General features: G+C 46.2%; 1 protein-coding gene across 4 annotated transcripts in view; it reads left to right on the forward strand.

Annotated features, from left to right (window-relative positions):
• KATNIP (katanin interacting protein) overlaps positions 1–13855 on the forward strand; it is a 228715-nt gene that overhangs the window by 184501 nt on the left and 30359 nt on the right. For all 4 annotated transcript variants that reach the window (XM_061153071.1, XM_061153072.1, XM_061153073.1 and 1 more), the window contains one exon: positions 12388–13113. In XM_061153071.1, coding sequence (XP_061009054.1) covers positions 12388–13113 — 726 coding nt within the window. The remainder of the gene's footprint in view (positions 1–12387; positions 13114–13855) is intronic.

Genomic DNA, 13855 nt, shown 5'->3' on the forward strand with positions numbered 1-13855 from the left:
CGCCAATGCAGAGGACATGGGTTCGATCCCTGCTCTGGGAAGATTCCACGTGTCGCAGGGCAACTAAGCCTGTGCGCCAAAACTACTAGAGCCTGCAAGTCGCAACAAGAGAAGTCACTGCAGTGAGCAGCCTGTGCACTGCAATCAGAGAATATCCCTCATTCGCCTTTAACTAGAGAAAGCCCATGCACAGCAGTGAAGATGCAGTGCAGCCAAAAATAAATTAATGAATTAAAAAAAGAAAATGTGAGGTAAGAAAGCAGGATAAGATGGAAGGTTCAAAATGGTGGCATAAGAAGATCCCACTCACTTCCTCCCACGGACGCAACAAAACTACAATTGCATGTGAAATATTCCCCCCTGAAAAGGACCTGAAAGCTGGATGAACAAAGTCTCCACAGGAAAGGGTAAAATGACAACATCAAGGTGGGTATGGGAGGCAGAGAGATCATCTCATTAAGGAAGAAAGCCACACCCCAACCATGACAATCTACAGATGGGAGGATTACACAGGTACCGTTACTTTCTCTGGGGATTAAGGAATTTGAGCATTAGACACCCCAATTCTTGGATCCTGCACATGAGAGATGAGCCCCCACAACATCTGGCTTTGAAAACCAATGAAGGATACACCCCAAACTGTAGAACTGCAGAGAATGGAAAGCTAGCTTTTAAAGGGTTCACTCACAGATTCACTCAACCTGAAAACCAGCACAAAAATGCTGGGTTAAAAAGTGCATGGACCATAGGTGAATGGGACCCAAGTACTAATCTCAAAGCATCTGCTGGAACAATTTTGGATGCTCCCTGGGAACTGAGAAACCGGAGGGAGCCATTTTTGCAATTTCAGGCTACTTTGCTGATCCCAGTGCCTGTGGGTGTCATTTTGGAATTCTCCCTCTGGTCTGAGCACCAGCTGGCACACCCCACTTAGAACCCTACCCACCCCTGCACCTCAGCCAGGCCTCACAGCTGAATAGGTGGTAAACCCTGCCCACTAGAACCCAGCAGCCATCCGGGTCAGCATTGCTGTCTTTCCAGGGGTTAGCCCTGCCCCCAATACATAGCAGCACCCATGACCCTGCCACAGCAAGAGCATGCCTGCAACCCACAAGGGGACACGCCTTGAGCACCTGGCTCTGGTTGCCAGGCAGAATTGCATTTCTGAACCCTGAAGGATATCTCTTACGTAAGGCCACTCCTTCAAGACCGAGAGAGCTGATTTACCTAACATATAGAAACAAACACTGAGAATTAGGCAAAATGAGGAAACAGGAATATATTCCTATCGAAAGAACAAGACAAAACTACCAAAAAAGAACTAAACAAAACAAGGATAATAATCTACCTGGTAAAAAGTTCAAAAAAATGGTCAGACGATGCTCATAGAAATTGGAAGAAGAATAGACAAACCCAGTGAGAACTTCAACAAAGAGATAGAAAATGTAAGAAATTATCAAACAGAAAGTATAACTGAACCGAGAAATACACTTGAAGGGTTCAATAGCATATTGGATGAGATAGAAGAACAAATCAGCAGGCTGGAAGACAAAGCAATAGAACTCACCCAGGGACATAGCAGCATAAGAAAAAAAGAATATTAAAAAATAAAGATATTTTAAGGGTGCTTTGGAACATCAAGACGAATAACATTCATATTATAGGCTCCCAGAGGAAGAGAAAGGGCATGAAAAATTATTTGCAGGAAAAGTGGCTGGAAACTTCCCTGGGGAAGGAAACAGACATCCAGATCCAGGAAGCCCAGAGAACTCTGAATAAGATGAACCCAAACAGACACATACCAGCCTGTGCCCCGCAACTACTGAGCCTGCACTCTAGTGCCCTTGAGCCACAACCACTGAGCCCATGTTCCCTAGAGCCTATGCCTGGCAACAAGAGAAGCTGCTGCAGGAGAAGTCCATACACTGCAACTGGAGAAAACCTGTGCACAGCAGCATAAATACATAGAATTTTAAAAAAGCAAGCAAGAAAGATGACATACCAAAATCTGTGCGACATAGCAAAAGTGGTTCCAGGAGGGAAGTTCATGGCACTACAAGTTTGCCTCAAGAAATAAGAAAAATCCCCAGTAAACAACCTAATGTTGCACCTAAAGGAACTAGAAAAAGAAGAACAAATGAAGCCCAAAATTAGTAGATGAAGGAAATAGTAAAGACCAGAGCAGAAATAAATGAAGTAGAGACTAAAATAAAATAGGAAAAAAATCAGTGAAAGTAAGAGCTGATTCTTTGAAAAGACAAATGAAGTTGGGAAGCCTTTAGCTAGACTAACCGAGAAAAAAAAAGAGAAAGAGCTCAAATAAATAAAATCAGAAATGAAAGAGAAGTTACAACTAATACCACAGAGATACAAAAGATCATAAGAGACTACTATGAACAATTGTACACATAAATTGGACAACCTAGAAGAAATGAACAAATTACTAGAAACAAACAATCTTCTAAGACTGAATCATGAAGAAATAGAAGAGTTAAATAGACCAATTACTAGTAAGGAGATTGAAACAGTAATCAAAAATCTTTCAACAAACAAAATCCCAGGACCAGATAACTTCACTGGTGAAGTCTATAAAACATTCAAAGAAGATTTAATATCTAATCTTTTCAAACACTTTCAAAAAACTAAAGAGGAGGGAAAACTTCCAAACATTTTATGAAGTTAGTATTATCCTGATAGCAAAACTAGACAAGTACACCACAAAAGAAAGAACGGAAGGAAAGAAGAAAGAAAATTACAGCCCAGTATCACTGATGAATATAGATGCCGAAATTCTCAACAAAATATTAGCAAACCTAATCCAACAGTACATTAAAAGGATCACACACCATGACTAAGTAGGGTTTTGTGGATCACAGCAAACTGTGGAAAATTCTTAAAGAGATGGGAATACCAGATCACCTTACCTGCCTCCTGAGTAATCTGTATGCAGGTCAAGAGGCAACAGTTAGAACTGGACATAGAACAACAGACTGGTTTCAAATAGGGAAAGGAGTATGTCAAGGTTGTATATTGTCACCCTGCTTATTTAACTTATATGCAAAGTATATCATGCAAAATGCCAGGCTGGATGAAGCACAAGGTAGAATCAAGATTGCCAGGAGAAATATCAGTAACCTCAGATATGCAGATGACACCACCCTTATGGCAGAGCGCAAAGAAGAACTAAAGAGCCTCTTGATGAAAGTGAAAGAGGAGAGTGAAAAAGTTGGCTTAAAACTCAACATTCAGAAAATGAAGATCATGGAATCTAGTCCCATCACTTCATGGCAAATAGATGGGGAAACAGTGGAAACAGTGAGAGACTTTATTTTGGGGGGCTCCAAAATCACTGCAGATGGTGACTGCAGCCATGAAATTAAAAGACACTTGCTACTTGGAAGAAAAGCTATAACCAACCTAGATAGCATATTAAAAAGCAGAGACATTACTTTGCCAACAAAGATCTGTCTAGTCAAAGCTATGGTTTTTTCAGGAGTCATGTATGGATGTGAAAGATAAAGAAAAGACAAAGCTGAGCACCGAAGAATTGATGCTTTTGAACTGTGGTGTTGGAGAAGACTCTTGAGAGTCCCTTGGACTGCAAGGAGATCCAACCAGTCCATCCTAAAGGAAATCAGTCCTGAATATTCATTGGAAGGACTGATGCTCAAGCTGAAACTCCAATACTTTGGCCCCTTGATTAAAAGAAGTGATTCATTAGAAAAGACCCTGATTCTGGGTAAGACTGAAGGCAGGAGAAGGTGGTGACAGAGGATGAAACAGTTGGATGGCATCACCGACTCGATGGACGTAAATTTGAGCATCTCCAGGAGTTGGTGATGAACAGGGAAGCCTGGTATGCCTCAGTCCGTGGGGTTACAAAGAATCAGACACTGCTGAGTGACTGAACTGAACTGAACTGAATTCAGGGATGCAAAGATGATTCAATATCCACAAATTAATCAATGTGATACAACAGAATGAAGGATAAAAATCATATGATTATCTCAGTTGATGTAAAAAAAATTGCTTTTGACAAAATTCAGCATTTATTATGATAAAAATTCTCAACAAGATTGGTATAGAGGGAACATACCTCAAACACAATAAAGACCATATACGAAAAGCTCACAGCTAACATTAAACTCAATGGTGAAAAGCTGAAAGCATTTCCTCTAAGAGATCAGGAACAAGACAAGGATGCACATTCTCACTGCTTTCATTCAACATTGGAAGCCCTAGCCATAGCAATTAGGCAAGGAAAAGAAAAAAATCATTCAAATCAGAACGGAAGAAATAAAAACTGTCACTATTTGCAGATGACATGATACTACATATTGAAATAGAAAACCCTAAAGACTCTATCAAAAAATTGCTATAACTAGTAAATGAATTCAGTAAAATTGCAGGATACAAAGTCTAATATACAGAAATATGTGACATTTCTATACACTAATAACAAACTATCAGAAAGAGAAATAAAATAGTCTCATTTACAATGCATCAAAAAAGACAAAATACCTAAGAATAAATTTAATGAAGGAGGTGAAAGACACTGAAAACTACACAACACTGATGGAAGAAATTAAAGAAGACGCAGACACACAAAAGGAAGACATTCCTTGCTCATGGGTTTGAAGAACTAGTATTCTTAAAATGTCCACACCACTCAAAGCAATCTATAGATTTAATGCAATCCTTATCAAAATTCCAATGGCATATTTCAAGAACTAGAAGAAATAATTCTAAAATGTGTATGGAACCACAAAAGATTCCAAATAGTCAAAATCATCTTAAGAAAGAAGAACAAAGCTGGAAGTATCATGCTCCCTAGTTTTAAGTTATACTACAAAGCTATAATAATCAAAACAGTATGATACTGATACAAAAAGAGCCACATAAATTAATGGAATAGAATTGAAAGCCCAGAAATACACCCATGCATATATGGACTGTTAATCAATGACAAAGGAGTAAAGATATAGAATGAAGAAAGGACGGTCTCTCCAATAAATAATGTTGGGAAAACTGGACAGCCACATGCAAAAGGATAGAACTAGAGCACTGTATTACACCATACACAAAAATTAACTCAAAATGGATTAAAGACCTGATTATAAGACCTGAAACCATAAAATTCCTAGAAGAAAATACAGGCAGTAATCTCAATGACACAAGCCTTAGAGATGTTTTTGTGGCTCTGACTCCAAAGATAAGAGAAACAAAGGCAAAAATAAGAAAATGGGACTACATCAATCAACAAAGCTTACGTACAATAAAGGAAACCATCATCAGAATGAAAAGGCAACCTATTGAATAGGAGATGATATTTGCAAATCATATGTTTTAAGGGGTTAATATCCAGAATATATAAAGGACTCGTACAACTTAACAACAACAACAACATAAAAAAGGATTTAAAAGTGGGAAGAGGACCTAAATAGACATTTTTCCAAAGAAGACATACAGATAACCAACAAGTACATGAAAAGATGATCAGTATCACTAATTATCAAGGAACTGCAAATCAAAACCACAAAACTGCAAATCAAAACCTCCTCATACCTGTTAGGATGGCTACTATCAATAAGACAAGGGATAACTAATGTTGGAGAGGATGGGGAGAGAAGGGAATTCTTGTACACTGTTGGTGAGATTGTAAATTGGTACAGTCACTATGGCAAACAGCATGGAGATTTCTTAAAATACTAAGAATAGACTGCTAAATGACCCAGGTATGCCACTTCTGGGTACTTATCTGAAGAACATGAAAACACTAATTTGAAAAGCTATACGCACCCCCATGTTCATTGCAACATTACTTACAAGAGACAAGATATGGAAAAAAAAAAAACCCTAAGTGTCTGTTGATGAATGAATAAAGATGTGATATGGTACATATATACATGGAGTAATATATGTACTATGTAATGTACATGAGAGGACCTTGAGGGTATTATGCTAAGTGAAAGAAGTCAGACAGAGGAAGACAAATACTGATGACTTCACTCATATGTAGACTCTAATAAACAGAATAAAATAAAAACAAATTCACAGATATGGAAAGACTAGTGGTCACCAGAGTGCAAGATGATTGAAGTGTGGGTGAAATGGATGACGGAGGTCAATTTTATGGTAACGGATGGGAGCTAGATTTATGGTGGTGATCACTTTTTAGTGTATGCAGATATTGAACCACTATGCTATACACCTGAAACTGATATGATTATAAAAAGAAAAGAAGACGTGAGGTTTAAGTAATTTTCCCCAGATCACACAACCAATAAGGGCTGGAGCAGGATTTAAGGCCGAGCAGCCCTGCTGGCTTCCGCAGTGGCTCAGTGATAAAGAACCTGCCTGCAATGCAGGAGACGCAGGACACTCGGGTTCAATCCCGGGGTCAGGTAGATACCCCGGAGGAGGGCTTGGCAACCCACTCCAGTATCCTTGGTGGAAAAATTCCGTGGACAGAGGAGCCTGGCGGGCTACAGTCCATGGGGCACAGAGTCAGACATGACTGAAGCGACCGAACGTCACCCACAGCCCGGCTCCAACATCCATGCTTCATGCTGCTACCCACAATGCCCTGCTCGCCCTGCTGTTATCAGCCACCTGCCCCCAGAAGGCTTAGGCAATTCCAGGCCTTCCTGGTAACAGACCTAGAGAACCGCTGGGAGTTATGAGGTGATGGGCATTTTTCTAACTTGTCCACGATCAGAAGACTTTGTCTCACTTTAATTTCCTTCCAGGCATTTCACTGCTTGGCTCAACACACATTAAGAACTGAGCTCTTGAGATTTCATGCTTGTTAAGCTGGTCGTGCTAAAAAGGAGAGTTGCTTAGAAATTTTAAATTACTCATTACATAGAGCCAAATCCCACAGCCATGCCCTTCAGGAAAGGTTCGGGTCAAGCCCTCCAACAGTGCTTGTAGAATGAATGACTGCCCAAGTTCCTCCCTGGGGCTGGAATCCTGCTGTCATCATCAGACAGAGCCTGGAAATCCTTTTGTCCAATGGAGTATCTCATTGTAAGGACATCTGCATTTTGGAAATGTCTTTATCGGGGCTCAGTTAGCTGCAGGTGAATGAAATCTCATCAGTCCAGTCTGAGCAGTAAGGGGGTGTTATTTGAGAAGCCTCTGGCCCTGCAAAGACAGGAAGCATCACATGGGATTGAAAGGAGGAGCCAGAAAGCCAGCAGGCACCAAGGATGCTTCTCCTAAACTCTCCAGGACTGCTGGGCCCTCCCTCGGCTTCTCTGCAGGTCCGTTTTCCCTCACTGTTCCTCCTGAGATCAGTTTTCTCAACTCTGTGCAAATAGCAGGAAGTGGCCTTGTAGTCTCTCTCTCTGACATGAGTGAAGTGAAGTGAAATTTGCTCAGTCATGTCCAATTTGCAACCGCATGGACTATCCAGTCCATGGAATTCACCAGGCCAGAATACAGGAATGGGTAGCCTTTCCCTTCTCCAGGGGATCTTCCCAACCCAGGGATTGAACCCAGGTCTCCCGCATTGCAGGTGGATTCTTTACCAGCTGAGCCACCAGGGAAACCCCAATTCCAAAGACAGAAGCTGATTGGTTGGCTTGGGTCAGATGTCGCCTTCTTGTCCTATCAGCTGTGGCTCTTCACCTAGAATAAACGTGGCTCTGTTGCATCTCACTATGTGCTTTTTCACTTCCCCTTTTAGTAGCAATTAGTGCCGACCTCAGGGTTTCCTCGGTGGCTCAGATGGTGAAGAATCCACCTGCAATGCGGGAGACCTGGGTTCGATCCCTGTGTTAGGAAGATCCCCTGAAGAAGGGAAAGGCTACCCACTCCAGTATTCTTGCCTGGAAAATCCCTCGGACAGAGGACACAGGAGGGCCCCACTTCATGCAGTCGCAAAGAGTCGGACGTGACTGAGCAACTAACACTCCATGGTGGTGCCAGTGGTTTTTATAAAGTGAACTTCAGAACGTTGCCGTTCATGTTAACCTCCGCCAAGGAATGGTTTTGAAACTTCAGTCCCGTCATCTCATATTGGTCCCTCCCAACCCGTGTTGACTGCAGATGAAAGCAGTAGCTTTCTGTTGTCCGTTCAGATCTGCGGGGAGCAATGTTGACGGACAGGACGAAGCACTGATCCCAGCAGTTGCCTGACTCCCAAGGACTAACAAGTCGCCTGTCCTACCGCAAACAGAGGGAAACTTGGCCCCAGCCTGCTGTCACATCTGAGAGGTCCAGGGCGAAGCCTACACCTCTCCATTTTTAAAACCCAGTCGTCCCTCTCTACGGGAGAGTGGGTCAGAAAGCAGACAAGGGATGAAAGCCAAGTCCTGCCTTTCTTATACACTCCAGCAGAGAAAGGCGCGCTGAGTTCCTGACACACAGGACTTTCGGCTCTTTCTCCTTCCGTGCCCTTGAAGACCAGCCCGGCCCATTCATTTCAGTCAGTGGAAATCAAATCACAATAAACTGAGGTGGTGACGATCCATATGGGAAGTTCCTTGTGCCAGATGTTAAGCCTCACGCCTGGAGGCAAGGATGGGAGGGACTCCTGGGGTCTTGTTAATGACAGATGAGAAGTGGGGGGTGGTGAGGAGGTGCAGGAGGACTGACAGGTGGAGGGGGGAGTCCCTCGGCCTCCAGCCCTGAGCACAGGGGGGACGTGATCATGGTGCCAAGCCCCCATCCCTCTACTGACATATACTTAGGAGCACGTCCAGGCACCGGTTCTGTGCCAGGCCCTGGGATGCAGCAGGGGAGAGGGCAGAGAAGGCCTCTCCCAGAAGGAGGGTGTCTAGAAGAGCCGGTGTAGTAGGTCTCTGGGGCAAGAGCGCTCCTGGCAGAAGGGCACCGTGAGGGCAGTCTCTGAGGCCAGGAGAGACTTGTGTGGGTAGAATGAAAGGCTGACGTGGCAGGAGTCGGATGCTCATGGAGAGAAGGGTGGGAGGTGAGGCTGGAGAAGTCAGCTGAGGCTGGGGGCGGGGGGTCACACTCAGCGCCCTGGGGGCACAGTGAGGGGTTAGATCATCTTTATTCTCAGTATCGTAGTGAAAAGTGTTAGTCGCTCACTCTATGAGACCCCATGGACTGTAGCCCGCCAGGCTCCTCTGTCCATGGAATTCTCCAGGCAAGAATATTCAAGTGGGTTGCCTTTCCCTTCTCTGGGGGATCTTCCTGACCCAGGGATTTAACCCAGGTCTCCCACTTTGCAGGCAGATTCTTTACCATCTGAATCACTGGTATAGTAGAAATAATGCCAATTAGAGGATTTGATCAACTCCACTTTAGATATCTGGAGTTGGAAGTGACAGAGTGGACATGTCTGGATGTTCCAAGGGATCATGAGGATTGAAATTTGGTACCCCAGGGAGAGAGGCCAGAACTTGGCTTATGACAGTGAGCGGGGCCTGCACGGGAGCCAGGAGCTGGATGAAGGGAGTGCTGGGGGAGGGCAGGAGGGGGCTGAGGCATTCTGGTGCAACCCGAGTTAGAACACCGGGAGGAGCGGAGGGCACTGTGACAGAGAGGCCCTGTCGGCAGGGGAGAGTGGCGAACCAGAAAGAGATGTCTCCTGAGCTGGTGGAGGGGGCACCCAACTTGCCTGGGATGTCAAGGAGGGACAGAGGACAGAGAAAGATTGTGTGCTTGGAGTCATTGTGTACTTGGATAAAGTTGCTTCAGTGGTGGGGTGGTGGGAATTACAAGACTCTTATGGATGCATGGTACAGAAAACCACCAGGGGTTTGACTTCAGGCATGGCTGGATCCAGGGGATCATATGATTGTCATCAGGACTCTCCAGCTTTCAGTTCACATGCACCCACTTCATTCTCAACCACGCTCTCCTATCCCCACAATGTAGCCAATGGCCACTGACCACTCCACCCCTCCATCCTACCAGCTCAGCATGCACACATGCTAAGTCGCTTCAGTCACGTCCGACTCTTTGCAATCCCACGGAGTGTAGTCCACCAGGCTCCTCTGTCCGTGGCATTCTCTGAGCAAGAATACTGGAGTGGGTTGCCATGCCCTCTTCCAGGGGACCCTCCCGATCCAGGGATGGAACCTGGGTCTCTTATGTCTCCTGCATCGGCAGGCCCATTCTTTACCACTAGTACCTCCTAGGAAGCAGCACCGGTTTAAAGAGAGGCTTCTCCTTTCCCATAGCTCCTTTCATGAACCCAGCTTGGAAAGATGCTGTCAGCATTCACCTGAGCTGCATGGCCTAAAAGTAAGGGGTACCCAAAGAGAAATCGGGATTTTTGTTCCGACGAGAAGTGGAGCTTGGGCTGGCAAAAAGTCACAGCTCTGCACAGAGGAGCTGGGTTACAGCGGGTAAAGAGAGGGTGGTGGTCACAAGGATGCCGTGTCTGCAATGAAAGGAGGGAGAAAATAGGACGGCAGTTGGAGGGAGCCACAAGATCAGGTCAGCTTCCTTTTTCTTTCAGGTAGGAGAGATTTATGCATGTCTGCAGGCAGAGAGAGGGGAGATGCCAGTGGGGAAGGAGTGATTGAAGATTCTGGAGAGAGGAGATAATTGATGGAGTCAGGCCCCCTAGGAGACAGGCAGAAAATGGAGTACAGGGCAGAGGATGAGATGAAAGGAGAGAAAACAGAATGCCAGTGTCGTCAGCTGCTGTTTTTCCAGAATGACACCCTTAGATGTCAGTTAGCCATGGCTTAGCTGGGGGGGCCGGCCACTGCTGGATGCACATGCGCAGGCTTTAATATCCTACAAGGAGGAGGGCAGGGCCTTCAGAGCCACCCCCTGAGGGCCAGGCCCCTGTTCTCCACATGCTCCAGACATAAACTCGGCTCTTGGAATCAATTTCATCACAAGTAGAAGTAAATTCCCTACCTTGTAGTATACCTGGGTCGTTTGGCTTTTTTAATAGAATTTTGTCCTTGATTATAAAAATAATACATGTAGGGAACTTAGAAGAGAAGATGTCAAAGAAGAAAGTTCAAGTCTTTCCTACTCCTCACCCAGAAGTGATATTAACACGTTGGGACATGCTGCCCACACTAGAGGCCACATATGAAATGGCATATCTGGCTTTTTTTACCCCCCCACATAACATTCTTTCACAAGCCTTCCACCTGCCATTCGGCAGTCTTTGAAAAACCCCGTTAGAGTCACGTGGCTGTGACAGCCTCCAGAGTAGACCCTGGGGTTGCTGACTCAGACGCCGCAGGCAGCCGCATCGCTTTGGGTCAGGTGAGTTTCTGAAGCGGGGATGACTTCCGGCAAAGGTTCTCCCACAACCGAGGAATGTTCCCTTGATTTGCATGGTCGTCGCATTTTTAGAAAATCCAAAGTATATCGAAAAAATACTTGTCTCTTTGTAAAACAACAAGTTTCCAGACTTGGGTGACCACAAACAGTTTTTTTTTTACCAACCTGAAGGGTGCCTGAGACAGGAGACCAGACTCTGTGCCTGGACCATTCCTAGTCGTATCCCTGGCTCCACCCTTCAAGTATCAACAGGGCCAGTGGGCACGGAGACAGCCAAAAGCATCACACCACCCACTGGTGAAGAATCGGGGGAAGAGATAGGGAATTTGGGGTCAACAAGTACACACTGCTATATTTAAAATGCATAACCAACACGGACCTACTGTATAGCACAGTGAACTCTCCTCAATGTTATGTGGCAGCCTGGATGGGAGGGGAGTTTAGGGGAGAATGGATGTGTGTATATGTATAGCTGAGTCCCTTTGGGGTTGATTTGGAACCGTCAAACATTGTTAATCAGCTGTGTTGTTGTTTAATTGCTAAGTTGTGTCCAACTCTTTGCTACCCTGTGGACAGTAGCTCACCAGGCTCCTCTGTCCAAGGGATTTTCCAGGCAAGCATACTGGAGTGGTTTGCCATTTCCTTCTCCAAGGGATCTTCCCGATTCAGGGATCAAACCCATGTCTCCTGCATTGCAGGTGGGTTTTTTACCCACCCATGTTAATTGGCTACATGTCCATTGGCTCATGTTAATCTGAGCCCATGTTAATTGGCTACACATCCATGCTAAGTCAATTCAGTCGTGTCTGACTCATGGACTGTAGCCGCCAGGCTCCTCTGTCCATGGGGATTCTCTAGGCAAGAATACTAAAGTGGGTTGCCATGCCCTCCTCCAGAGGGTCTTCCTGACCCAGAGACTGAACCCTCATCTCTTATGTCTCCTGCAAGGGTGGGCGGGTTCTTTACCACTATTGTCACCTGGAAATTGGCTATGCTCCAATATGAAATAAAAAGATTTTAGAAAAACACCCACGGTTTCTAGAATATGCCCCTGAGGGTGACCCCCACCCAGCTGAGAGCCGCCGTTTGAGACAAGGTTTAAGGGTCCCTGCTGCCTCACGCACCACTAGTGGAGTTTCACCCCTCCTGTGTCCTTCCTTCCAGAAGACACCTGGTCCACCCAGATGCCGCCACGGCCCCGGTGGCACAGTGAGCAGGAACACACCTTGCACGAATCGTGGGACTCCCTCACGGCCTTCGACCGCTCCCACCGGGGGCGCATCTCCAACATGGAATTCCAGGGCGACATCCTGGATGAGTTCCTACAGCAGCAGAAAAGCAGCCGGCAGAGCGACCAGCCGCCCCCCTGGAAGGAGGAGAAGCCGGAGCCTGTGAAAGGGCAGGACCACGGCTCCCTGGAGACAGACGATGGGGGTGACTTCAAAATCCCCGTCCTGCCCTATGGACAGCACCTGGTCATCGACATCAAGTCCACGTGGGGGGACAGGCACTACGTTGGCCTCAACGGGATAGAAATATTCAGTTCCAAGGGGGAGCCAGTGAGAGTCGAGAACATTCAGGCCGACCCCCCGGACATCAATATCTTACCGGCCTACGGGAGAGACCCCCGCGTGGTCAGCAACCTCATCGATGGGGTGAACAGGACCCAGGACGACATGCACGTCTGGCTGGCCCCCTTCACGCCGGGCAAGTCCCACTCCATCTCCATGGATTTCGCACAGCCTTGCCAGGTCGCCCTGATCAGGATCTGGAATTACAATAAATCACGGATCCATTCCTTCCGGGGCGTGAAGGACATCACGATGCTGCTAGATGCGCAGTGCATCTTTAAGGGAGAAATTGCCAAGGCCTCCGGAACCCTGACGGGAGGTACAGTATGGCTGTAAGAATGTCCTCGAAGCCCCTACCCGCTACTTGCTGAGGCTCTGATAGATTCCTCTGCTTTCCTCGACCTGGCCCTATTCTTGCCTTTTGCAGCGGGGTGTGCAAGAGCTAGCCTTTTACTGAGATGCCTCCTCTGGGTACCAGCCTTGCTTAGCTTCCTAGGGCCTGAGTCTGACGAGGGGAATCCTTCCATAAGTGACTGATGGAGAGAGTGTTCTCGGGAGAACCTGTAGGGCAGGGAGGGGTGTAGGATGTGGAAGGGTCGGGGGAGAAGCTAGAAAGGAAGCTTTTTCAGGGGAAGCCCAGCCTCAGCTTGATCCCAAGGGGAGCTCGGGAGTGTAAATTTCAGGATCTGTCCTGCGTAATGGCAAAGGAGCAAGGCTTTGGAATCCCTAGGCTCCCCTGGTTGGGGGACGTAGCTCCCACACCCTTCCAGGCAAAGCCCCCTACAAGGACCAGCAAAAGATCCGTGTAGGGCACCAGCAGGATCAGCTTCAATGCCTCACCGGTGCCTTCGAAACATCCCTTATTTCATGACAGATCACAGTGATCCTCATTAGATTATGCTAAGGCACTCAGCTGTGTCCTACCCTGTGGGGCCCCCTGGACCATAGCTCGCCAGGCTCCTCTGTCCATGGGATTCTCCAGGCAAGAATACTGGAGTGGGTTGTCATGCACTTCAACCAGGGAATCTTCCCAACCCGGGGATGGAACCCAGGTCTCCTGC

Source organism: Dama dama, chromosome 10 (assembly GCF_033118175.1).
Source record: "Dama dama isolate Ldn47 chromosome 10, ASM3311817v1, whole genome shotgun sequence".
Lineage (NCBI taxonomy): Eukaryota > Metazoa > Chordata > Mammalia > Artiodactyla > Cervidae > Dama > Dama dama.